This window comes from Nestor notabilis, unplaced genomic scaffold, assembly GCF_000696875.1.
Source record: "Nestor notabilis isolate BGI_N333 unplaced genomic scaffold, ASM69687v1 scaffold8221, whole genome shotgun sequence".
Classification (NCBI taxonomy): Eukaryota; Metazoa; Chordata; class Aves; order Psittaciformes; family Psittacidae; genus Nestor; species Nestor notabilis.
The window spans coordinates 51,228-77,942 of NW_009915111.1; the positions used below are offsets into that span (position 1 = coordinate 51,228).

At 38.2% G+C, this 26,715-nt stretch overlaps 1 protein-coding gene across 1 annotated transcript in view; it reads right to left on the bottom strand.

Annotated features, from left to right (window-relative positions):
* Positions 1-24,627, bottom strand: part of LOC104413061 (nuclear receptor subfamily 5 group A member 2-like) — a gene marked incomplete at its 5' end in the record, with an annotated part of 39,584 nt that extends 14,957 nt beyond the window's left edge. Inside the window, 2 exons of the mRNA XM_010023966.1 lie at positions 12,483-12,630; positions 24,508-24,627. Coding sequence (XP_010022268.1) covers positions 12,483-12,630; positions 24,508-24,627 — 268 coding nt within the window. The remainder of the gene's footprint in view (positions 1-12,482; positions 12,631-24,507) is intronic.
* Positions 24,628-26,715: the final 2,088 nt, after the last annotated feature.

The following is a 26,715-nucleotide window of genomic DNA, read 5'->3' on the forward strand; positions in this document are numbered from 1 at the left end:
TCGGCCTCCCAATTCACGATCACAGCTGTGTTCAAGGCTGGGCCATAAAGTTTGTTTCTGAATTTTTCTTCATTGTTTCTTTCCTGTTTGCTTCTATTTCCTCCCTCTCCACCTCTGGCTTGGCTTTGATCACAGTTCCATGGTTTCTCTTTCCTTCCTGGCCTTTTCCCCCTGTTTTCTTCACTCCTTTCCTATCTCAAGCCCTCTGGTCTCTCTCTGTTCCTCTGATCCACAGCACTGCTATCCCTTGTTTTCATTTACCACTCCTGGCTCCTGCACTGCCTGCCCACATATCCTCTTCTCTGCCACTCATTTTCCCATCACTCTTGCAGATCCTGTCTTTCTCCCTGGCCTCCTGTTTAATTCTCCTGCTATTTCTTGTCATTGTTTCTTTAGGGTATTTCATCTCCCTATTTTAACTCCCTCAGAGACAGACATTGCTTTTGTTTCTCTTCCAGTGTCCAATCTTGCATAAGCAGCAAAGTGAGAAGAGAACGAGGGGAATTCGGCCTAGTCTACAGTGTGTCTTCAATAAATGGCCAGCAGTCACCCATATAAAAACTTTCATGTAAGAGTCTCTGCAGTGTGTTTTTTTTAAGTAGAAATACATGAGGTGCAGTTTTTAGTCTATATATTCTAGCTTAAAATGTATTTAATAAGTTGTCTGTTCCAACTACAAAGTGGATTTAGCCATTATATTCCTTTAGCATGTTCTTCATTCAGTGCCGCTTTTCAACACACATTCAAATTAAGACCACAGAGTGGCCTTACTGGCTTCAAGATTAAGGATATTAAATCATTTATCTATATCTTAATATATAGCCATGTGTTCCCATGTTATGCTGGGAAACTTGGCTAACAGTCGTGGCCACTGATGTTAAACATCTTTGCCAACAGCAGCTAAAAAATTTCTGTATAATCACAGACTTCCTCTGTTACATATATAATAATATAAAATACATTCAAACTTACACCTTAAATGTCTAAAATGTATATGAAGTTCTAAAAGTAGAGACACACATAAATGTGGGTTATTTCCAGGTAATTTTTCACCGTTACAGGAGCTGTTTAAAAGCCTTACTTACTAGCACTCTATAAACATATTAGAGAGAGGAAAAGTGCAGAGCACACTGATTGGGTTATTCTGAAATCCCCACTGTCTCCATACAAAGGCAGCAGTACAGAATACAAATAGTGTTTGATACCCATGTTTCTAATTACTTGCAAGATTTGTATCTAACAAATATATGACCTAATTTTCTCTCAAGCATCTAATCCTATTGTTATTTCGAAACCTTGTAAAATATGCATTTTAGAAAAAACAACATGAAAAGAAGTACTTGCTGAAGATGGGGAAGCTTTTTTTTTCCATGGCTCGCAGCTGTCAGACAAGCAGAAAACATAACCAGTAATGATCAGATTGGATCAAATTCGTGCCTTGAATAATACCCTTGTACTCAACTGTGACATTAGAGATGAATTTGCAATATTCATTGCATTTTATGAAATAAAATCAGGACAAATCATCAGTGATTATTAAATTTCCTCTATAATTTAGTGTAGTTTATGCAAAAAACCCAATCAGCCATGAAACGGACAGCTATCTCTGGAATTCCTTCAAGAACTTTATCATTCATGACTCCTACACCCAGGGCTGAGATGAATTATTAAAGATTTATTTGTTAAAAATGCTGGTTTAATTCTGAACTGTGGCTTATATTCCCAGCATTTGTACTTTATTCCTTTTATCTTATGTGGGGGGGATTTTTTGTTTGTTTGTTTTTTCCACGGAAATAGTTGATTGGAGATTTCATGAAGATGGATACCTGTAAGATAGACACTGTCTTACTTTCTTTCATACTGCCTGCAGGATTTGTGGAACCTGAATGGGAGCCTGGGCAAAAACTTGTCAGCTCACTGAAAAAGTATTCTCAGAAGAACATGGTTGTTTATCAAGGTTGTCACTCCATGCATCAACATTTAGCATCTATAAGAAATTTAAGGACTGATTTTTAATTGTTTGGCTTTGCTATGGGTTTTGAGATAAGGGGAAGAGAATATGCCTGCTTTCATTTCTCTAGAAATAAATCAGAAAAAGCAGAGAAATTGAAGAATAGGGTGAAAGAAAATCTACTTTGTCCTACATGTGCTAAAGTGCTAAAATTTGCTTCTAAAAATAGTGTCTCAAAAATGAATTTTAAAATATTTTGCAAATTATTAGACCTTAATATGAATATATACCAAGGAACTACTTTGAAGTTGAGTAATTTATAAAGGAAAGGATCAAATTTTTTCAAAATCTATTTAAGATATTTTAAATCAGATTCTTTTTAACAATGGTCTTTATGTTATCAGTAGATATTTCAAATAACGTTGTTTCAATTTGGTTGTAGTATCTTTAATACTCTGGATTTCACCAGTATTTACAAAGACAGATAACTATTGTTTTCATTTACCAGATAAGGTAGTTGAGATATCATTTAAGAGACTTCAAAGCTCCATAGTTAGTAATGGAGTCAGGAGCAGAATTAGAGACAATAGGGTTGATTTCTCTGTTGGGCAATGCTGGCTCCATTAAAGAAGAGAGTCCCTCATGAGATGATTCTGAAATGAGGTTTTGTCCATATTCATTTGCTTTGCTTTCCCAGAGGGTTACAGTAGAAAAGTGGATTAGCTCTTCCAGTGGCAGAGTGGAGTAGCCTGGCTGCTTTGCTTGAGACCCAGAGAAGAGTTAAATGTTCCAGGAGCAGACTGGCTATTCAACTGTTCTCCTGGCCCTCATCTTTAATAAGAGATTTATCCCTAGTTTCCAAGGCAATGTGGGACATGCAGCAGCAAGGGACTATATACATTGCTGACAACTGCTCACATTAAAAGTTATCAAATGCAAACTTGGCTAATGGAGAAACATTTGTGAAAACTGTGAAATTAGGAGAGTCATGCTAAACTTTCCTATGAAATTTACTCTCACTGATTCAGGTACAAGAAAGGACCCATATCATCATCATCATTACCTCCTTCAGTCTTCTGCTCAATGCAAGCCATAGATATCATCCAGCAGTTGTACCTCAAGTCTATAACTTTTGACCTAGCTGTATCCTACTAATTTAAAGAAGTGCTCGTGTTGGTCTCAGATTCCAAGAAACAGAGCTTCCCTCATACCCAGAGGTGAGGTCTTCCAAAAAGACAGTGATCTTCACCTTTAAATTTGTCTATTTCCAATACAATTAATCCCAAACTAGTATTAAATAGCTAATTCTGCAAATGTGTTCTCAATGACTTCATGGGATGTGCACAGGAGCCGTTGTTTACTAGATTAAACTTTTAACAAATACCATGTTGCCTCATCATATTACTTATCAATTACACAGCATTTCTTCCTTTGGCCTTGGTAAATGGTGCTGCCAAGATACCCTTCTGAGCTCGTTGTTTCCTTATCTTTTTGCATCTTCTCTTTTTCCTACATACATCAGATATAAACTGCGTTCATTTTCAGTCTTCTACCTGTTCCTTCCTTGCCTATCATCAGTCAGTGAGCATCACAAGGTCATCCCCTACCTCCAGCTTGCCTGCAATGCCATCTCCATTTCCCACTCACCTCCTTTCCCAACCAAGTACTTTTCTGCTTTCTCTGCTCTGCCACTTATGTTTAATATGCCAGATCTATTTAGCCACCTTCTTCATATTCCCTCTCAAAACTTTTTGCTGTGAAACTTCAGACAAGCCTAGTCTGTAGGTGTGCTGGAACAGTGCCCGTCACCTTTGTATTGTCTGCTAGTCAACACCAGTAAACATCATCACATATGTAGATTGTAGACTTTAAAGGAACATTTTAAAATATCACCTGCCATTAGGGAATTTGGAAATGTTGCTATTAATAAGTCTGTCACAGTGAAAGGATCATCCCAGCTAGGGGTCTCATTCTACCTTCTCTGATTTCATTCCCAGCCTATCTGCAGATCAGATGTTCACTTCAAAAAGTCTATTTGAAATATTGTTAGTACAGCAAAAAATAATCAAGAATCCAGGGGGGCAAATATTTTGTTATAAATCAGTCTTGGCTTTATCTATTAGTCAGCTGTCAGCTAATAATGAATTGTATTCAGTCCCTCCCTTGTTATAAATATATATTGATTAGTTTTAAACTCCGAACTTCAGAATGAGTTATATCTGGTCATTGCTAAACTGCTCTCTTCACTAAGAAAAAAAATTCCTAACACCTATTATACTGCATTTAATTAAGACAAGCATCAGCTTTATGTACCATTATTTGCTGCTGCCAAGTCTCTATGGTATAAATATTGAGCAGTCACATCTGCTGAATACTAATCAATTCTTCCTGAATTCCAAATGATTACATAAAGTTTAGGAAATGTTTCTTTGCCAGTATTATACTCCAATGCTTGCTGTAGTTAGACATTAGTGTTGAGATACGAGACTGGATTTGAGAAGTATGCAGTAAGTATTTTTCTAAATTCAAATGTAATGTGGGAAGCCTGAAAGCCCTGGCTGAATAGAACCCCTTGACTACTCCGTTAGTGGTGTTGACCATGTACACAATCTTACAAGTATACTTGGGTAACAGAATGGATGAATATAAGAAAACTGATTTAATAAAACCACCTTATAATAACAGCCCATATATATATGTGAATTATAAATAATGTATCTGTAAAAGAAGATGTAAAATTAGTTGTATATTTAAAAACTGCAAAAAGAAAAAAGGACAGAGTGACCACTTCTGAAGAAGACTGCATTGCACCTGAAGTACTGTTTGTCACTGCGAGTAAGCAGTGACCACATTTGTGATGACAAGTCCATCACTGGATAAGTGCTCCATGCCTGGCTTGCTTTGGCTTGCCAAGGAAGACTGCCATGTGATAATTTTTGCTTCAAATTCACAGCACCTACTTCAGCTCCTGGGACTGAAGGTGCTTTGTGAAGATAAAGTATCCTCCCAAATAACCACCAGGCCCACTTTACAGGAAGGAGAATAGCACCCCTGCAAACTACAGATGGCCTGTACCTACCCAATGAGAGCATGAGAAATGCTGTGCTGGCACTCTGGATCATCTAGACCACTGTCCTACTTTTGACAGTGACCAGGAGCAGATGTCCTAGGGAACAATGTAAGAACAAACGCATGGAGTGATTCCTCTCAGGAGCAGTCACTTGGGCTCCAGCAGTTAGAAATTAGCAATAGCCAGAATCAGCAGGTTTTGTATTTCATAGCTTTCAATGGATTTTCCTTCTGTTAAGTTCTCCAGGTGACTTTTGTAACCACAGAGACTTTCAGTATCCTCTACCTCTTGGAGCAAGGAGTGCCAGAGCTGGATAATATTCTGTGTTGAAGAATGAATTTTTGCGTTTTGAGCCAGTCACCTGCTAGTTTAATTATTTTTGTTCTGATACTAAAATATCAGAATAGTGGGAGGAAGAAGAAGATTTTTGGCTGATTTTTGTTCTTAGTAAGTTTCCATGTTTCATGGACTGTGCTTTGAAAAGCCAGTGCAGTCTCAGTCTTATTAAACAGAGAGCATAAAAGGCAGATCTGTATTTGTTGAAAGTATAACATCACTATTAGGAAGGCTGCAATAGAGATCTACATGCCAAAATTCACTACGTTATGCATTTATATCTGTACTGCTCTTAGGCGTCTATAATCCTGCATTCATTGTCTCTTTTAAAATTTTCCAGTCCTGTTCTGTTTTCCTTTTGGTCTGATAAAACCTCCTGCCTCACTAATTCCTTCATTTCATTCTCCTTTTTGTTTGTGTGCCCTTCAGCATCATAAGTACTACAAAAACTTAATCAATATTCTTTGTTCCATTACTTCCCATTGATGCTTATATACTTGTTTTCCTATCTGAATATACAATGCCCCAAATTGAACCCTCAGCAGAAACTGAAGAGATGTGTACAGCCCCATGTTTCATCATCATTTGCTGGTGCTTTTCTTATCTTTTCTGTGTATTTAGATTACAAGCTCACTGAGGCAGAGATTCTGGCTAGTCTGTAAATGTAATATACCAATGATGTTATATGAAGCATATTAAAATGTACAATAGCTAATTCAATTTTTTCTTTTATCCCTTCAGCTCCAGAATGTTGCATAACTGGAGTGATGTGAGTTACTGGAACCAGGTAAAGCAGAGCACAGGCAGGCTTTGTGCTGATACTCCTTGGGTGTGTGTTTGATAGAGGGAAACTCCTAGTCCTGTGAATGGTAAGCTCTGACACTTTAGGAAGTCTAAAAGCAAGGAAAGATTCATTTGCTAATATTCCTCTTATTCAATAGAAATTGGAATGGAGTGTTGCAGATCTAGATGGATTTCTGCAAAAAATTTGAAAACTGAGTTGCTTTTTTATTTCTTGTTGCTTAAGCAAGAGCCCATTGTTTGCCATCCAGAGCAATTAAATGCTTAACATTTCTACAGGACCCTCGTCTCATGTTAAGTGAGATGTGAGATCAATAGTGGCTCTGCAATTATTTGTACATTGATAAAGCCTTCATTTTTTAAATGAAGTACATTTATCTATGTCCTGACAATGATAAGGGAGCAGTACCAGTCAGCTGCTGCCTCGTCTAGCATTTAGCTCCACAGGCAGACAAGTGCGTGGACATGGGTCAAATGATGTCTAACTTTCTTCTTATTGGCATTTCACTTTACAAACTGCTCTGATGGGAGATTTGACAAATCATCCTTGTTGAGTTCAGATAATAAAAACTACCAGGACAAATGGGAAGTTTTGATAAGGAGAAAACAATGGGTGATTTCAGGTTAAGTGACCAGTCTGTAAAGCTACCGGATGGTAAAATGAAGAGATCTGTTGCATCAGAAGATGATAGAAAACATCCTGTGTAAGGTATTTATTTGGTTCTTCAAGCATCATTTAAATGTAGTCATTTAGCACATTTAATTGCTGAAAAATTGATCAGAACTTTATTCTGTGATAGGAAGCAAATAAAAGAAACAATGAGACAAATTTTGGCTCCAGTAAAAACAGTCTAGAATTCTCTTGGTCTCTAGTGAGGCCAAGATTTCAGCCCAGTGGAGCATGCCAATCCATTTCAGCCCCAGAATTAGAGAATTTAACAGCACATTTTGGGGGAGTTTGATTTTGTTGATTGTTTTTGTTTAGTTTTGTTTTTAATTTCTAATTCTGATTTCTGACAAAGAAAAGAGTTTCCAAACAAATGTCAAATTTGGTAGTGAAAATTCAAAAAGGGTGATAAACTGACACATTTGTTTTTTCTGTCTGTAGTGTTTCTTGATTCAAACCAGCATTTAAGACAAAGGAACACTTTGTATTTATTTTTAAAACTACTTGTTTATAATGTGTACTGTGGACTTTACTGGGTATATGCTATAGAAAAATTAGGTATATTATTACTCTGGGCTTAGGGTAAAGAAATCGCATTATTCTCAATTTGGCTAGCTTTGGGAAAGCCAGATAAGTTTATTTTCCTTTAGTGGTGAATCTGATGAACAGTTATACAGCGATGTGACCAGCATCTTTCTCAGATGTGCTCTTTCCATATTTTGAACATGAGTTCATAAAGCAGCGTTAAAAATAGGTTTAACACTCCAATCTGTCAAAGTCTTCTTTATTCTTTCACAGTTTTGCAACATATGCCTGGACATTAACTTTCCATCAACTGTGTTATTACAGTTGTTGAATTGCCATGGCTCTGTCTTGGTTCTTTTTGCTTGAAAGAAACCTGCCAAATGCAAGTAAGTAGTCAAGAAAATCCAGGTTTATGTGTCTCTTGAGCTACTGACTTTTTATTCACATATCTTCACATTGTAGCGTTAAAAATGGCTGATATACCCGAGTTAAATTGTGTTTTGGCATGCTGATTACCTTCATTCAGACAGGTTGGATGGGGCTTTGAGCAACCTGGTCTAGTGGAAGGTGTTCCTGCCCATGGCAGAGGGGTGGAAAGTAGATGATCTTTAAGGTGCCTTAAAACACAAATCATTCTATGATGATTCTATGATTCATTCCTTTAGTTAGAATTAAGGGAAGAACACTTGTACATGTGAAAACACATGTTTTTGGGGTTTGCAAATATGATGTAAATCTAGGTCAAAGAAAGGTAAGCAAGGATAATTGCTGTCAGAACTGGTGTCCTGATTCACTTCAAAGCAAGATAATAGCTCAAGATAATTGAAATGGAGATTGATAACAGAAACTGCTATTTCTAGGCCACCTAAACAGAAGACTTCTTTCAAATAAATCATGCTGGTAGATGGATTGCTCCTTTCCAATAAAATGCTTCAGCTTCAGCAGTCCAGCTCATCTTCAAATAAAACATTTAATCAGCATCTAGTGTACCATTTGCAGCAAAGACAGATATTGGTACAGAATTCAGACATGTCCGTCAGAGATCAAGTAGGGGAAGAAGTGATTTAGAAAATGGCTTAGCAGTTATACCAGGCTACCCAACCAAAAACTGTGAAGGGCAATTCTGATCACAGGATCTGTTTCTATTTGATTTACTGTGATCTCAGGTGTCAATTAGGCTGGGTCAGTTGTGGGATGCTGTTCTGGTGTGCAGTAAGAGAGGAAAGCAACATACGTTTGCTTATGTGTAGTGAGGAGGTAGAGGCAGCAAGGGAACTGCCACAGAGGACTATTAAGGGATCCCTGATGGACTAATGCAGTAGATCGTGTAAGTAGATCAGAGTAGTGTGATGGAATTTAAATTATGCCAAACGTTCAATGTCCTGACATGGTAACTGACTGACCACTGATGGTGCAATGAAGCTGTAAAGGAAGGGGTCTCTGCTTTAATGTCCTTATGAGTCAAGGCTCTTGTTAATCTAAAATACAGCTGAGTCTGAACCATGCACAAGATGGTAATCTCCAGTGTGATCGTGATGGTTGTGCTGGTTCTAAGCGCTGATTTGTTCTCTGGCTTCTTAACCTGTGGGAGCACAAATGCTGACAGACTGATTCAGCTGAAATGGTTATCTGCTGAGAGCAATAGGTGTGATGGAGTTTCTCCTTTCCAAAGTTTGGCAGTGACTGGACTGAAGGATGGCATGAGGAACTGCTGATGATAGACAGACAATCACTGGAGTATGAAGATCCATGGACAGCAAAGAAGGCTTGTATAGAGAGAGGCAAGAACTACCTAGCTGTAAAGACATTTGCTTTTTATATCTGATGGAGGGTATTTAAAAGCTGCATAATGCTACAGATACTAATACTATATAGAACTAAACTAAAGATGTCACAGTTAAGAAACCAAACTATTCTGGCTTACTGAGTAACTGCTGAGTCACCTGTACCATTATATAGTTGACAGTATTAGCCAGACCAGACAGACTAGATTGCCCACTTGAGAAAGGTCCTGTACCTGCGTGTATCACTCATTTTTGTGGGTGGGTATATGCAGTTTGACTGCAGGAAGAGCTGTTCACTGCTAGCTGCAAAGACTACAATAAATATGCATCTGTCTAAGCTTCAACAGCATCTTCTTTAATGCTACCATCAATCAAAAGCATTTTCCTGTTTAAACCCTTTGGTACCTCTGACGAGTAGGTAACAACAAATTACCCCTCTCATTTAAAATCTAGCAAGCGAAACTTATGATTTAATTCTGTTTTGAAAAATTATTGTAAGTGTTTTGGGTTTTGAACACTATTTCACTGTTAGTTTACTGTGATAATCACTTCTGAAAAGTCAGGAAAAAAGGCAGAGGCAAAGTTCTTTGCCCTGAAGGAGATTGGCATCTTGTGAAGAGACAGACAATACGGTACAGCCATGAATAACAAACAGCTTTACAAGGCAGCCTTGTATCTGTACAGTTATAAAAAACAAACAGCTTCTTCTCAAGAAATTAATTCTGCAGATTATTGACTTTGTGTAGCCTGTGATAGGCTTTATATTAGACATTTGTTTTTCAATCAAGCACTATACTAAAGAACAGTAGCATAAGTTTTTATTGGTTTGGTTAACACTGGCGTGAACATCCTTAGATATGTCAAAAGGCTGATACGTATCAAAGTACTTTTTATTCCATTAAACATTACAGGGCCAGATTTCCAACAAGAGCCAGATGAGCTTTTTGAAATATTTTGATTAACAAGTATATTTTTGGCATTAAGACCAGTTTTCTTTTGAGATGCTTCAGAGATCTAGATATGCATCAAATACACCTAAATACTCAGGTACAATAATTGCACCAAGTGATTTATATAGAAACTGATTCTTAGCTATTTTTGACAGCCCTACCGAATGCCTGCCAGCATTGTTTTGAGCTTCAATGTCTTCAAAAACCTGACTCATTTTTAGGATGTGAGGTATCTTATTAACTTCAGCCCGATGATTCATTCATACTTTTGGGTGCAAACTTAAGTACTTAGCTGGAAAGGGTATCTGTGTTTTTCATTTCAGTTTTGTCATAATTCTTACTAAATATTTGCCTCAGTCCTGTGGATTAACTGGTAACATCTTTACATTTTACTCTTTGCAGAATAGCATCTAGCTCTAAATAATGAACTAATTGGTTTCAAAGGTGTTGAAGCTTTCTTAGTTACATCAACTTTTATATGCAAGGGATGTAAATAAAAAGCTCCTATTAGCAGCAGAATTAGCTCTTTTTATAGTAGCATAAATGAGAGAAAAACTGGATAACCTGGCTGGGTACATGCATGCAAGGTATTCCTGCCCAACTGCTTCAGAAGCTGAGCACAGTACCTGACAGAACTGGAAGAGCTAAAGGTGTAAGAACAATTCCTAAGTGACTGCAAAGTACTAGAAGAGCCGATGAAAGCCACCAAACAAAAAGGTCACCTAAACCTGAGAATTTTCCAAATGCACTTCACTTATCCAGGTAATTTAAAATATCACTGAAGCGGGATGAATCCTCTAAATATTTTGTCAGAGGAAAGCTATAGGCTCCTTAGATATTTCTGTGCCACTGTCTAATGACTGAAAAACCTACTTATTAGGAATTAGGAAATCTGAATTCTTGATATTCATCAGATTAATTCATAAAACGTATTTTCTGCAGCAGATGGCCTGCTTCCCCTTCGCTGAATCTAAGAGACAGAAAGCAATGAAGCCCTGAATACAAAATGTTAATAGTTACCAGAGAAATCCATCATCTCTTCCTAGGATTCAGAATGTACATACTTCACAACTGTCAATTCTGTTAGCATTGTTCTGTTTTTAAAAACAATTCTATTTTTTTCTCCTATACGTTCTATGTTCTATACCTCTGAAGTATTGATCTTTTATGCTTCCTGTATATAATGAGAGCAAAATCAAAGCAGGTTCAAATTCTATAAACACCACATGGAGGGACATATTTAAGAAAGCAACTGATGTGTTACAGTGTAACCAAAACTGTTCCCTTGAGTCTAATTGCACTTTTATTATAGTAATTAATTTATAGAATTTTATTCCTTTGCTGAAGATTTTTTTAAAACCTAAAAAATGAAAGAAAAACATTCCTAAATGTCAGCACTGCTGATGTTTCTTTCATTGTTGTGCTTGGCTCAACCGATCACTCCCTTTGTAGACAAAATACCTTTTGAGTAAAACAAGAGCTTTGGCTCTGGAGGAGATCAGACTGGATCTGACCTTATTTATGTTTTTAAGTCTCTCCTTTCAACTGTCTGCCAGTAAATAAAAATTCACTCGACCGAAGTTTATTTAGAGCAGTTTTAAGTCAACAAAGTGCAAACCTGAAACAGAGGACAAACAGAAAAATCTGTTCCTATGAAGTCTATAGGAATCCATCTCCCTAAGCCCTTTTGTATTCCTGGCACTGGTGACTTTTCTTGACTGATTCATTGGAGGGCACTGATTAACTAATTTGTCTTGCATAGGTATCTCCCATTCTGTCCTCTCCACTAGTACAAGACAATCTTCCTTTTAAAGGTTATTTCCTAGCTAGATCTGTCATAAAGCTATTATCATTAATTTTCACTTTTAGAGTTCCTTTCACTTTTAAAAACCTGTGAGATACTTTCCTGATTTATGGGTTCTAATTTGACAGCCATCATATGCAAAGACGATTGTTTATACTTACCATAGATGCTGCTGAAAAAGAGAGGTATTTCAACTATATCCCCACTCCATCTGCTTTACATAACTATATTAAGTATCATAGTAAAGCATGGCAATCTGTATTTTCCCCTGTTCTCTAGAATTTCTAACAGAATTTTATTCTTCTGGAATATTCAGAAATCACATACAGAAATACAGCAAGCTTGTAATACTTTACGAAATTCTCTAGGTTCTAGGAGTAATTTCCATAGAAACCCACTTTTAATCTTTATACATAATTTTCCTGCAAGTGATAATTAAAAAATAATCCTCAGATTACTGTGAACCTCATGAAATGTATTGCAAAATTGTGGTTTTCATCTAAAAAAAAAAAAAAAACAAGAAAAGAAAAATATTGCAAATGTTTTAGAAAAAAATAACACCACTTTCATGTATGAAGAGTAGAGTGTACCTACCTAAACTAAACAGCACCAGGAATTTGAGACATACAAATTCTCGTAGATCAAACTGCAGGGAACGAAGCTTTGCTACTAGTTCTTGTGCATGGCTCATAAGATTGTTGAGGGTGGCTCCAGCTTGGGATGCTATTATGGAATAATCCACCTGTAAAAGAGAATTGTATTTCTGTCTGGTTGTCACACCCACGGAACCACTTCAGGATGTTTTGAGCAATCACATACAACCAGGACACTCCTGGATAAAAGAATCATTCTCAGTATAACAATGTTATTAAGTCAAGATGATTTTATATACAAACTGATTTTAGCACAGTGGCATATACTGAAAATATTATTAAACTATGTATCTTAATGGTATGTCACGTCACTGTCAATGCTGGTTTGTCTGTATTAGCTTATTTTCAAAGCTTTATATCACAGGTAGCTGTCCCCATATCCGTTTGCTTTATTTATTTGGTGTCTCTTGTTCTCATTGTGATTGTATGATCTTGCAAAGAAACACTGATGAAGTGAGCTTTGCGCCCACACTGGGTATATTAGTCCAGAGGGACATAACGGTATTCATGAGAAACGGTCCAGTGTCCATAACTTGGCCAGAAACATCTATTCAAGCCCAGCAATGTCGGTGTATTCCCACAGGAAACAGAGGCATGGTGTGGGCGGTTTCTGTTCTCCTTAGCTACACAAAATCCTGGTATACACTGGAATTGGTTCCAATGGACTTGTTCTGGCATGTCCTCCCCTGCTAGCAGAGAAGGAGCAGGCTGGTGCATGACACAGGCCAGCTGCACTTGCCTTGTCCCAAGCAGCAACTGCAGCACACGGAACTGCTTTCTCTGAGGCGTAGGAAAAAGTATGACTGCTCTGGGGGTCTGCTGCCCATGTCATGGGCTCATTTGTTCTCGGAGGAGGCTGAAGGCTGACCTGTCTATGAGCTTTCTGAAGTGATATTTGTACATAGGTATCCAAAAGAAAGCTAGAATTAATACACTGCATTAGAAAAGTTAATATGCACAAGCAAAGCATGCTTAAAGCCTGTCATAGCTGACACATCCCCAGCAAGCCTTCAATCTTGGGCAACTTCCCCACTGCTTGTATGCTGAAGCTTTTCTGGCTAATGCCATTCCCATTAAGGGATGTTTCCATGCAGATGGCTGTACCATTCTCTGCCACTCTGAAGATGTGTGTGCTTTGTCACGGGAGGGTGACCAGCGAGGTGCTCGAGTATGGCAGCCTAGGGGGATGCTGTGATGTGAAGGTGAAGGGCAGAGGCTGGGGTGAGCTGGCTCAGAGACAGGGCTAGTGGATGTGTGACCGGCCAGCTCCAACACAGTGACAGCTGTGTGGAGCAGGGGTGATCTGAGCAACTGCTTCAGCTGGAATACTTTCAGTTAGCCCTTTTCACCAGAGTGCTAGCATCCCCTGCAAGTGCCACTCTCCCAAGGAAAGGGCCAGGTGTGTTGCTTGCTTCTGGGATGAACCACCTCCGGCCAACTGGCTGAAACCTAAATTGGTTATTGACACATTTTCAAAATGCCTTTTCTTGCCTGGCTGCTCTAATATTACCAACACCTTCCTCTTCTAGGAGCCTCCATAGCAACAGGGAAATTGCTAACCAGACTCCATGTAAGCACACGTAAGTGAAGTCTGGCTTTAAGTGAAGACTAAGCACAATGGTAAGTGCACACTTGGGGTTAATGATTTGTTTAAAAGTATCAGTGCTATAATCCCATCTTTAAGGTCTCCTATAATAAGGTAGTTAATAAAGAATGACCAGAGGAAACAGACCAATACTGTAAAGTTTTGCTTCTCCTAGGCACCGATCCCTTAAAATCTATTTTTATAAAAAACTGTTAAGAAACATGTATTTAGAAATACGCTTTTTCATTTTTAAACTATTGAATTGATTTTGCTGAAGTATAAACATCAGTAAAGCAAGAAAAAAAAACCCCAAAACTGAAAGACTTTAAACCTAACAAAATTTCAGCCAGGAAAGACAGAGAGATAACTAAAGTGAAATAAATATAACTTCTCCTAGTGATGACCTTAATATAATCAATAGGTTACTGACTTTTAATAAGATATTTTATTCATATGTAATCTTAGTGCTCCCAAGACATTGAGCTAAGACAACTGCATAAGAAAACTGAAGTTACACTTTTTGTATGGATGTTAAGAATAATACTGCACTAGCTCTGTGAAGTATTTAAGATTGTGCTTATGTTTCAATTAAGTCAATGGATTATGCTTAAGTATTCTGTGAGGTAGGTTTTATTGCTCTCTCTTACACCTGGGAAAACTGAAGTAGTGACATTAAATCAGTGACATTAAATCACTCAGGGCCAAAGAAATCTGTCACAAAACTAGGATCTAGTCTTTTGAAATCCCAGCAAACCATCTTTCATAAACTACTTGCTAGTTCATCTGTTATTTCTCTCTCTTTCCATCTGTATACTCACACATATTTCATTATATATATGTGTGTGTATATATATACACACTTATTTAAGTAATAAGAAAAGGTAAAGTAACATACCTCAAATACTTTTTATTCAAAGAGCAGTTTAATATAGTGATCAGTTCAACTAATTCATGTTGAGAAACTGGTCACATAAAAATATCAGCTTTCACAACTTAATTTCCCTTTTGTAATTGTTCAGGGCGGGGTGGGAAATCTCAAAATCCCTCACTGAGATTCCATTTTGTGGGGAAAATATGCTACTCACTTCATAATAAGAAGTTAAGACGTCTGGATGTCAGGAATATCAGTGGCTTTAGTGCAGTGATTATGCCATAATGGTAAAACCCAGTAGATGCCTGGATCTCCCACCATCCCTCTACTGGAGAGCTCTCAGGCAACCTGCTACTCTTTCAGGTGCATTTAATATTTGCAGCACCAGCAAATTTGTCTGGGAAGCAAGTCCTCATCTGCCACTCACCAAGAGCAGCCTGTATTAAATTTTTATATTTATTGACATTTCATTACCATAATTGACTGCAGTTGGTTCTCTAGGAGAAGGCACAGGGCTGCCTCCTAAGCAGGAGAATTGGTCCCTGGAGTAGGATTTGCAATTAAAACAGACGCGGAATAGATTTTTTTTTTTTTATTGTGTAAATATGATGAGTTGAATTTTCAGCTTTAACTAGAGAATACTGGGTGTGCAGGAGGCTTTTTTCAAGAGTGAGCAAATTTATAAGTCAGTGGAAAGATGACCCCCAAAGGTGTCAATCAGTTTATACTAAATCAGCTGTGCATGAAAAAGCCTCAGTTAATGTATGTTCTGAAAAAGTGGTCACATTAAAGAGTATGCTCTCCTGCTTGCTTGGTTCTCTGTGCAAAAATTGATACTAAAAGGTGCATTAATTATTTTACGCCCCAATTCGTGACTAAAAATACTTTTAAAGGACAAAGATTGAAACAATCTGAATCTTGAGCAAAGTGCTTAATTGCACACTGAAGTCTTGACATTTACTTTATATTGTACCATAAATTTCATTTGGTAAAATCAAATCCACAACTGAAATAAACTAGTCTTCCTTTCCAATTAATAGTATTACATTTTGCAGTTGTTTCTAATGTTGAAGATGGTGTGTGGACTGGCATTTTGAAATCAGAAGCTTTGGTGAAACTTCCATATAACCTAATTTGGAAGTAAAATGACAGGCATAAAGTTACGGATGCACAGACAAATGGAAGTGTGAATTCCTCGTGTACCAGTACGCAGTGCTGTTTCGCATGATGAATATAGTAATGATGAAGAAGTAATGACAGAGTCTTAATTGGATTAGCTTGGTACCAAAGCAATGCAGGCAGAACAGCACTGAATAATTTACACTGCTGCCTGTTCTCACCATTTTTGTGCGTAAACTGGCATGTTTAAGATTAGTACAGACATTGCTATATGGGCTATACTGCAGGCTATGCTGTAGTATACTATCTGCTACCTGAAGTGCCTAAGTCTAAAATTAGATACTCAAAACCTCTGCTCTGCTGCCACCTAATTTGGTGCTTCACGTCCTCACAACTCCACCTTCTAACAGCCTTTAGGTGCCAAACTAAGTGTCTCTAGGCATGGCCGGGACTACTCAAGTCATGCAAGAGGTCAATAACTGTCCCCCCAGCTCATGATACAGCAGTTCTTAGATTTATGGGCTATCTGGCTTTCCTCTACCTAAGGCAGCAAAAATGCCCAAGGCAGGCCAGTGCCTGGGACCACTCAGGTATGAGAAACCCAGGGTCAAATAAATACATAAGGCTATAGCATGGTAATTGGGTATCTTTCTGAAAGAGAAAGAAACACCAAGTTTCTTCGGGTAACTCAATCACATCTTGTAGATATCTTCTGATTATGAGTATTGGGCAGAAAGAGGGGGACCTTTGGCTTGGTTTGGAGAGGAAGGATTTGACTGATGTTTAATTCTAGGAGGGAACTTCCAGCTGGGAATCCCAAGCAGAAAAATACACACTGGACAGGCAGCATTCATGTCATGCCTCTCTCCTTAGTGTTTCTCTTACACCTGCCACCTAGTTTGCTGCGGGCCTCCCCTGCTTGCTGCGTTGCAGAGGTACAGGCTGGGCAGATGGGGCTGCAGGCTCTGTGAGAGGGCAGGGCAGTACAGAGGCACTAGCAGCAAGGAGAAGAAATAAGGAAGATAGTAATATTAGTAAAAGGGTCATAACTTTAATGGGACTGCAGAAAGACATGGCAATGCTGCATATTTTTTCTAAATCCTTTTCTTGATACAATTGAGAGTGATTTAAAAGTCCAAATCCCTTTAATGCCAGTGAAACCAAGTTAGGGCAGTGCTGAATGACTACTCTAAAACAATATATCATAGTAAAGTACTTGGAGTTTAGCAGCATTTAGATATTCAGATATCAAAGAATTTCTCAACTGATAGAGAGGTAGGAAAGATGGAAGTGACTAATTCTGCAGGTTTTTTCTCACATGAAGGTTTCATTTAACACAGTGAGATACTGCTCGAGGTGGAACAAAAGACAAACCTCTCTTACAACATGAAACTATACCCTGGGCTAAATAAATGCTGAGGCTGAAGGCCAGAAATAAGTGAGCACTTGTGCTTTTTTGCTTTGCAAATGATTTGTCATGGTAATGAATGATTCTTGAAGCCAAATCCCTGGTTCCACTGGGCTCACATGGAAACTTTCTGACGGAGTCAGGTGGTCGCCTCTGGTATCAACTCCTCTCTCTGCCCACAAAACAGAGCCTAACATTTAATGGTGGAATCAGGTTCCTTTCTTCTTCTAAATTAAACTGGGCTTGATTTCTAGGATATGACAGTGGGGCCATATGGCACGTGGAAACTTTGTGTGGAACTGTCCCATCCCTTTTCAATACTTCAGCAAGCCTGAAACAATCTCCAGAATATAGAATTAAAGTGATTTTACTTGTTGATGTCTGTTAGGAGGTACTGGCTATCACTGAATGCCACTCCTTTCAGCCAGTACAGGAATTGTGCAGGTGAGGAATAAAGCTCCTGCTGTGGCTGTATACAGTACCTGTATAAGGAACGAATGTTCTAGCAGACTAAGGCAGTTCAAGTTAGTGAAAGATTGATTTCATATTTAATTTAGTAAATTAGATCACTGTGTGTTTAGGGCACGAACATGAAGAAGGTAGTGGGTGCCTAGGTGCAGCAAAGAGACTGTCTTGCTCCTCCCTGCTCTGCCCCATGCAACCCTGGCTAGCTGCATCCCCACTGCTCCCTCCTCGGTTACTAATTGCACTGAAAGCCTGTAGAGTGGTCCACAATGGCCTGCCCTGGGTTTTGAAGTCCTGACCCTGATGAGAGCCTGTGAGTTGCCTCTAGTGTATGGTTATGTGGGTAAATGAGCCTTTCTCTCAGAAGTATACATTCAGCACACTATGTATCAAAAAAGTTAATTTACTATCACAAGCATATTTACTTTTCCACTGTTTCCTGAAATATATATTTCAGTGGCAACTATGGTGGTTATTATACTCATTTTGAGCTTTTCATATAATTAATACTTCCATTAAAAACATTTAAAGCAGTATTTGTGTTATGTCTCTAAGTAAAAGAACATGGAAAAACACTTTGAAGAGATGCCTAGATACAAAAATTGAAGAGGAGTCAGCACAGACAAAACCACCAGGTATGCTTATATGAGGTTTGGATATATTAATTAAAATTGTGATGACTTATACAGTGTAAGATGCTTGTCATTTTAACACGATACACAGTAATAGAAGATAATGAATTAAGTTGCCAATGGACCTTTCCCCTAGGATGATGTTATTGTGTTTGCTAATTAGCTATAACATGCAAATAGTAACAAAGTACTGCATTTACTTTGTCTAACTCAGTTTCAGGAAAATTAGTACATCAAGACTGGAAAAATTATATGCCCTGTAGTTGATCAGATATATATTCATTTATAGTTATGAAACCCATATTGATAAAAGTATTGTTAAGTTTCATGCAGATAGCTATTTTAATCAATACCCTCAAGTCTTCCACTCCAGTAATGGTGCCTACTGGGTTCTTCAAATTATTGTTATGAAGACATTAAAGTAATTTGCAGAACATAACTACCCTAGAGTACACGGTAACCTAGAATACATTTCTATACCAAAGTGCAATGCACTTTTTTTAATATGGAGATGAGATGATATGGAATCACTGCTGAGTTTGAATATCTGTAAACTTCATTGGAAGATAGACCATTACTAGAAATTTTTTGTGAATGTTTAGATAACATCACAAGGGCTGTGCTAACTCAGACTGTTTCTTCAGGACCTTTTGACCATGTAGGTTCATGTTCCCTTATTGCACTCTCCATGACTTTTTACTGGAATGGGAATTTAAGACTTAAAACCATACTGCTATGATGGTTTCGTGGCAACATAGCAAAGCAAATGTAAATTGGGGTATGTTTGTTCACAGGTGTGTCCGTAGTTACTTGGAAGGCTCAAAATGTTTAATATTTGGACAAACCTGAATTGGGCACTTCATGATTAATAACTGAATTTTGATATGTTTTACCTAGTTTAACTGAGAACATCAGGTTCAGCCCCAAAAAGCAGCTAGCATAATGTCTTCATAAGGCGTGAGGCACTTTTGACAACTTCGCCTAAGTTTGTTTTCCTTCAGACAGAAACCACTGGAGTGAGAAGCTGCAAACCTGGGTACAACAGAACTGCTCCAAACCTGGGTACGAGAGAGCTGCTTGACAGCAGAATGATGATTGCTTGACCTCATTTGTATCCACCTTGAATCAAGTCCTCTCCCTATGTAAGGACTTCTAGATTTGGCCCCCAAATGCCAAAATGTCTTTCCATTAGCTATCCATTTTCTTTCTATGCCTATGAATAGTGTATGTATTTTTAGTCATTTCTTAGGATGAACAAAACTCCCTGTTTCCTTCTCTTCTGTTTTCCAGCTCCTTTCTCTTGTTCTTCAGAGACACTCCTTTGACTAATACTCATAACTTTTCGTGTAACAGTGATTCTTCTGCAAGGGTGATTTTTGTGATGCAGTCACCTATAGCCCACAGTTTGAAAGTTCAGCTGCCTCTTGAGAACCTTTTCATCAGTGGCAAGGCTTCCTTGAACTTGCAAGTCTGTTCCCCAGACAAGAGAATCTCTAAGGGCAAATATACCTACATTGGGATACTAGAAGCCGCCTTTGCAACTGGGTAAGTCTAACATAGATTACATTGCGACAGAAAATTCCCCAGACCACACTTCACCACCTTTCAATAAGATACAGCAGAAAGATCTACAAGGCATCTCATCTAGGGGAGAGGTTCAAGCCACAAAGTTCTGATCTAAATTGAAGTTAATTTTTGATTTACTTCAAAACACAATACTACCAAGATCTTGGTTATCTCTCATGCTCTTCTTTGGTGCTATGCTTTAGAATACAAATCCAGGTGGAAAGATGTGTATTTGTGATGACTTTAAATCAGTAGTTTCAACAATCTCAAAAAAATCTGAGACTTAGGCATGATTTTGAACAGCCTTTTTAATCTGAAAGGCTTTGCCTAAACTCAGCAGAGGGAAGATCTGGCAACAATGTAGGCATGAACAAAATGAGCAGCTTGTGCCTGGGCAGCCGAGGCTGCAATTCATGTGTTGTGTGTTGACTGCTGCATGAACAATGATATTCTGTACAGAGCTTTAGTCTCTATCCTGTGTGTGCTGGATCTTGGAAGCTGGCTTGGAAGCTTGTACTGCTGGTGTAGAAGACATAAAAAGGAAAATGCTCAAGTTAGAGGAATTAAAGTTCTATAATTACAAATGGGATGTTAAAATTACATGCCACGTGGCAAGCCTACAAATCTTGACGTGTGGAGAGCATATTTGCAATGAGTTACAATTAACCACCACATTGCAAATCACTCCTTAGCTGTTTTCTATTATGAAATTTGGAGAGTTGTAAAATGCATTTGTGCTACTTTATTTCCTTTTGAAATGGTAATTGCTACTGCTGAGGGGCAGTACTTAGTGCAGAAAACGAAGTGTGCAGCATAGGGAAGAACCTGTTTCTGAGGAATTGCTGAGAAATTGTAATGACCTGAAAAAAAGTGCTTTCTTGAAACACACACACACAAAAGAGCTTCATTTATGAAACTCCAACCAAATAAATAATAAAATAAAATAAAACAGTCCTTTTTTTTTTTAGTGCAAGGGCCAATCCTTACTACTTTGTTGCTGACTGCACTTTTTCCTCATCAAAGTGGGAACAGTGGATTGACACTGGGTAAATCTCATAAGCCAATGGCTCGAGGGAAATGCAGATGTATGGAAATGTGATAGGAATGCCCACAGGTAACGGGTTTTGAGACAATGTGTTCGAAAATTATCAAGTGTGCTTCTAACTACTGCCCATTTTAGATACCCAGTATAGAACAGTGGTATGGCCCTGGGGAGCTGGGTGAAGTTTGACTTTTGTCTCTGAGGCACAGAGCCTGTGCAGCCAAAGTGGAGAAAGCAGGTATGTTCTAATTAAGCGATGGTAAGATCACTCCATATAGCTTCCCCCTTGATTGTGGTTGTAAAAAGACTGTGTTTATGAGTAGCTTTTATGGAGGGATATATTAAGGGAAGCACGGAGCGAGGCTTCTGAGGTCTTAAATTTGCTAACTTGTGACAATAATCATGATCTCTCAGGTAATAAAGCAGGCTATCTAGCTCAGGTACTCAGAGTTAATATCTTTGAAAGCCGGATGATAGACTGTAATTTTGCTCATAGTGCTCTGCTGGTAAGAGTAAATAAAAACATCTACAGCACTTTTCATTAGAAGTGTCACAGTGCTTTCCACACCTTAATCAATTAATTTTTATGGTATGGTGGCATGGTTATTTCCCTTTCTCAACCAGAGGAACTGAAAGGATCAGGGCAGCAACCAGAAAGTATGCAGCATTTAATACAACAGCAAAGACTCATATGGTCTGTATCTAGAAGTGTGGCTTTCCAGAATTATTTTACAGTTGATCAGAGGAGACACAGTCATAATTGTCCTTTCATAAATATATCTGAACTGGTGATGTGTCTTAGAATGACAACAGGCTGAGCTGATGCTGCAAGGTGGTCCATCTTGACACTTAGGAAAAGAAGCAGTTGTATTGGATCAGCTTTACTAAACAAGTAACTCACAACTGAGCAATGGTGTAAAAAGGCAGTATACAGCAGGTGAAGCCAGGAATGGCTGAGAACAAGTAATTTTAGAAACACTGTCCAGGCACGTAGGGATGGTGTTAAAAAAAGCCAGTCTTCATCTAGAGTTGAGACTTGCAAGGGATGTTAAACTGTTGTTTGGAGGATGAACAAGAAAAACGTGGACTGCTGCTGGATTCAGCTGGTGTAGTGGCAGCAAACACAGACCAGTGTGAGGTACTTAGTGCCACCTTTGTCTCAGTCTTTAATAGCAAGATCTTTGAGGCTCTGTGCTTTGCAGCAGGGCCCAATGAGAAGAACAGTGACCAGCACTGGATATAAGCTGAGAATGAACTCCAACCTTTATTAAGCATGAAATGGGAAGGAGTCCATCCATAAGGAAAGGGAGTAACTATAGCGTTCTTGTTTGCTGTTCTTATAATATGGGTCCTTGGCCTCCAAGCAGCCAAAGTGTACAGATGTACAGATGGGAGATCCTTGGGGGTGCTTGCATCAACTTCAAAATGACAGACTTTGGCACAGGAAAGTGAAACTGGATTGAAAGGAGGATATGACAAACCTGGGGCAAAAACGGATGCAATCAGTCCAATTCAGCCAGGTTTTAACGTAGCTGGAGACTTTAATTCTGCCTGGAAATACACAGCTTCCAAAACCAGCTGATGATTTGCAAGCAGTACATTTAATAAGCATCCTGCTACCTGTTGTTCAACAGTGATGAAATGCTCTGCTTTGCCTTGAGTTCATGTAGGATCATGTACATCTGGGGTTTTTTTTGCAAGAAAAGATAAAAGTGGCTAATGAGGTAAGAATTATTACTGTGGAAAAATGGGGACAATGGCTAGAATTTAAGGGTATTTAGATGTCTCTAATGATTTCAGTGGGCCTTAGGCATTCAGTACCTTTAAAAACTAGCTAATCACATAACAAATGAGACACTAATTTAGCAGTTCTCTCAGGAACACAAAACCGTTAATAAACTTACAGCTTTATAAACAAACGAATAAGCAAGCACCCTGTGTGGTAAATAAAATAATTGCCAGAACAGTTGTCCATGTTTTGGAGATGATGAAATGGAAAAGGGATCAGGCATTTTCTAAATAGCACAAATATAAATGAAGAGTAATGCACTAGTTTTTCCTCATATAATTAGGCAGTATAACTTTGTCTCAGGGAGGTTAGTGACTTACAACAAAGGTGCAGGAGTAAGTCCTATAGCTAGAATTTAAATTTTCTCACTCCTTTTCTTGGACAAGTCAATCATTTCTCCTCTCTACTGTACACCTTTTAATCATAAATGTAAACAGTTATTTCTGCTTCTGATTCTTACAAACACTTATTTTAGTGTTAAGAAATAGCTTCAATTTTAAAATTCTAACTAAAGCTGTAAGCAGATTCCACATCATGCAGCCACAAATGCTGTATCTTAGAAAAAGGAGCTCCTTCCCATGTCTGTATAAATTGAGGCAGTTCAGTTTGCAGCTACTTAAGCACCCATGGGCCATTGTGTGTTTTCACTTTGAACCAGGAGCATAACATACAGGCACACTTCGCTTCTCTTTGATAGTATGGGGGTTTTTTCTGTTATAATCAAAATAAGAATCTTAGGAATAAGGTTCTTATTTTACTGTCCTGTTCTTTGTGCTTTGGAAAGTATGAAGGAGATAAAACTCTGTTTCCTTTGGGGTTTCTCACAGTTTTCCTAGGATTTTTCACATTATTGCTCTTGCATTCTGGGAGATTTGACACCTGAAGAAAATTAACCCTTGGAAAGCTGTACAGAAACTGCAGGCTGCATACCCTGACAGCTCCTGAGGCAACACCTGCATCTATGCCCTATGGACTGAATAATTTTCCCGGGATTAGATGTCTCAGCCGCCCAGTTTCTCATACATGTGCCTATTTCTCTAAAAGCAAGGTATTTCTGAGGTAGTAGTTGCAGGTTCTCCAAGTTTCTGACCTAGGTACTGTTTCTTTTGAGTAAACCACGATTGTGAACAGAAAATAAGCCATAATTGCTTAGACCTAAACCACCAGATTTGGGAGTGGTGTTGTTGCTGTCAGAAACCATTTTAGCCCCAGGAAAATACAACTTCTTGAGAAACACTTCTCATCTGCTATTTTTCAATCACTGAGGTATACAAGTATATTTGAGAAGCAAAGTGCTTATGATTATATCTGCTTTTGTAAGTTTAACCGTAATCAGCAGACTAGGAACAGAGTGCACAAGTCATTTTATCTACATTATTTGTGGAGAATCTCTGAGAACACAGGAGTGCTTCTGACCTAGCTAAACTCCTGCTATTTTGAAAATGATTACTGAAAAGCCATCAATACTTCTCTGAGACCACATACTCACTTGTTGCCCGGTAACCAGAAGGATGGAGCCTTCTTTCCCATGTACCACTTGCCGGTAAATGTGATCTAGAATTAAGAGTTCACTCCAGCAGTTCTGAAGCAACTTCATTTGGTCATCAACCTGTAAAGTAAACATGAACATTGGTGGCATCACTCAGAGAGTAAGTCTTACATCACGCTATGGAGTCAGTCCTTCATCTAGTTAACGTCATCAGAACAGAAATGCTGTTCAGAGATTATTCATTTACAAAATTGCTATTCTCACCTGAAAAAATAGGGCACTGCTTGAAACCCTTATCCATAAAATGTAAAGAATATTTACTGCTGATTACATTCTAGGAAAGCAGAACTACAGTACTGTTATGCAAAGTAATAGTAATAACAGTATATTTATGCAATGCTTATGAAAATGGGATATTATTTTTCCCAAAACAAGAACAGAAATAATGTTAATGTGGAATTTCCCATAATCCCTATCCTTTAACATCAGCTTCTGGAACTAGTAAAGGATCTGCAGGTTCAAGAGCATTAATGCTGCAACTAGTCCATGTCAGAAATAGGTCCCTTTCGAAGGAAAAAGTGAAGAGATATGGTTGTGATACTATGAAAAAAGAAGAGAACTTATTCATAAACAGAAGCTGGGCATCTTCAGGTGTCACCAGTGGAGCAAAGCAGTAGCGAGCAATGACGCATATCACTGGCTGCATTTGGTCATAGAAGGAACATACGGGGCACTCCTCACAAACAACCTACATTAAGTTTTTGTGCAATGTTATTTGGGATACACGTATGATAGGATAACAAAGTATATAACTAAACTGACTTCTACTGCAACTAGTTTGTCTCCAGTTTAATTCCTTTTAAAGGCTGAAAAATAATTAAGATTTCAACTAATTCGTGATATTTTTTTCTCCCTTTTCCATGGAAGGCAGACTATGAATTTAAGCCACCATTTAAGCATCAGCATCCTCTAGACCTTACTGAACTTACTGATTTCTTCCTAAAATCAAACAATGTCTTTGACTTCAAATGAGTCCTGAAGGAGTTAGGAGATGCGTACATTAGCCTTGCTACAATTAAGTGTCTGGTGCAGATGTGTTAATAGCATGTATATAGTTAAAAGTCCTCTAAGAGCCTACATAGATAGCAATTGCTGAACAGATTAAAAATGCTATAAATTAAAATTTATAAAATAAAATAATAAATAAGCAAAGAGAGTATTTAAACTGGAGAAATTCAATTTCTGGGACATGGAACTATTAAAATTGATTTTCAGGGGTTCTAATTTCAATTCCTTTAGAACTAGATTTCATAATGCAGAGGAAACCACATTAGAATGCAAACTTGCTTGAGCTGAATTAGATAATGCAATAGACATTGTCAAATTTTATCAGCTATGACCTAATGAATTTTTGAACTTTATTCTTTCAAGCTTGTTTTCTGGTTGTGTGGTAGAGAACGAAATAACATTTGTTCCTAATAGGTTTTTGTAGTGTCACCTCTGAAAGTTACCTAGTATTGTCTCCATCTTTCCAGTCACCTGCCACATAGCTCAGACTTTAACATCTTAAACACTGAAGTCTCTTTTTGCCTCCTTCATTCATGTTAACTTCTCTCCACTCACCACAGTCTTCTCTCAACTGTTCTTGTTCCAGTTTCCCTTAGGTAACTGTCTCAAATTACTCCCTCTTGCTGGACTAAGCAAGAAAATGAAATCAGGAGAGAAAGGGAGAAAGCCAGTGGGGAGAAAAAGGCAGAAGAACCTGTGTGCAGCAGATCACACTCTCCCGCACAGCCTGCACTAGGACTCTCAGCTCTTGCTTTTGCCTGCTCCATGACTGCAACAGGTACCTGTGCTGGAAAACTGCACAACTTGTTCCCTCCGCTACTGCTTTACCTACAGGATGATATAATTTTCAAGGGGTTTGGTTTTGTTTTAATTTTATTTTAAAATCCCCACCTTTGCTCAAAAGAAATTAAAGAAATAAAAAACCCTGCATTTTTTATTAACAGCTTTTAATGCATAGACACAAAAAGGCTGGATTAATACTGTGCGAACACTCTCAATTCTGATACTTCAAATGCTTTGCGTGCTTTGGCTTCCCCATATAAAGAATAATCTTCTATCACAGCTGCCTACAGTCACCTTTAATACATGTATGCTCAGCTAACTCCTATAAGCTACATATCCATTGGCAATAGAGATGGA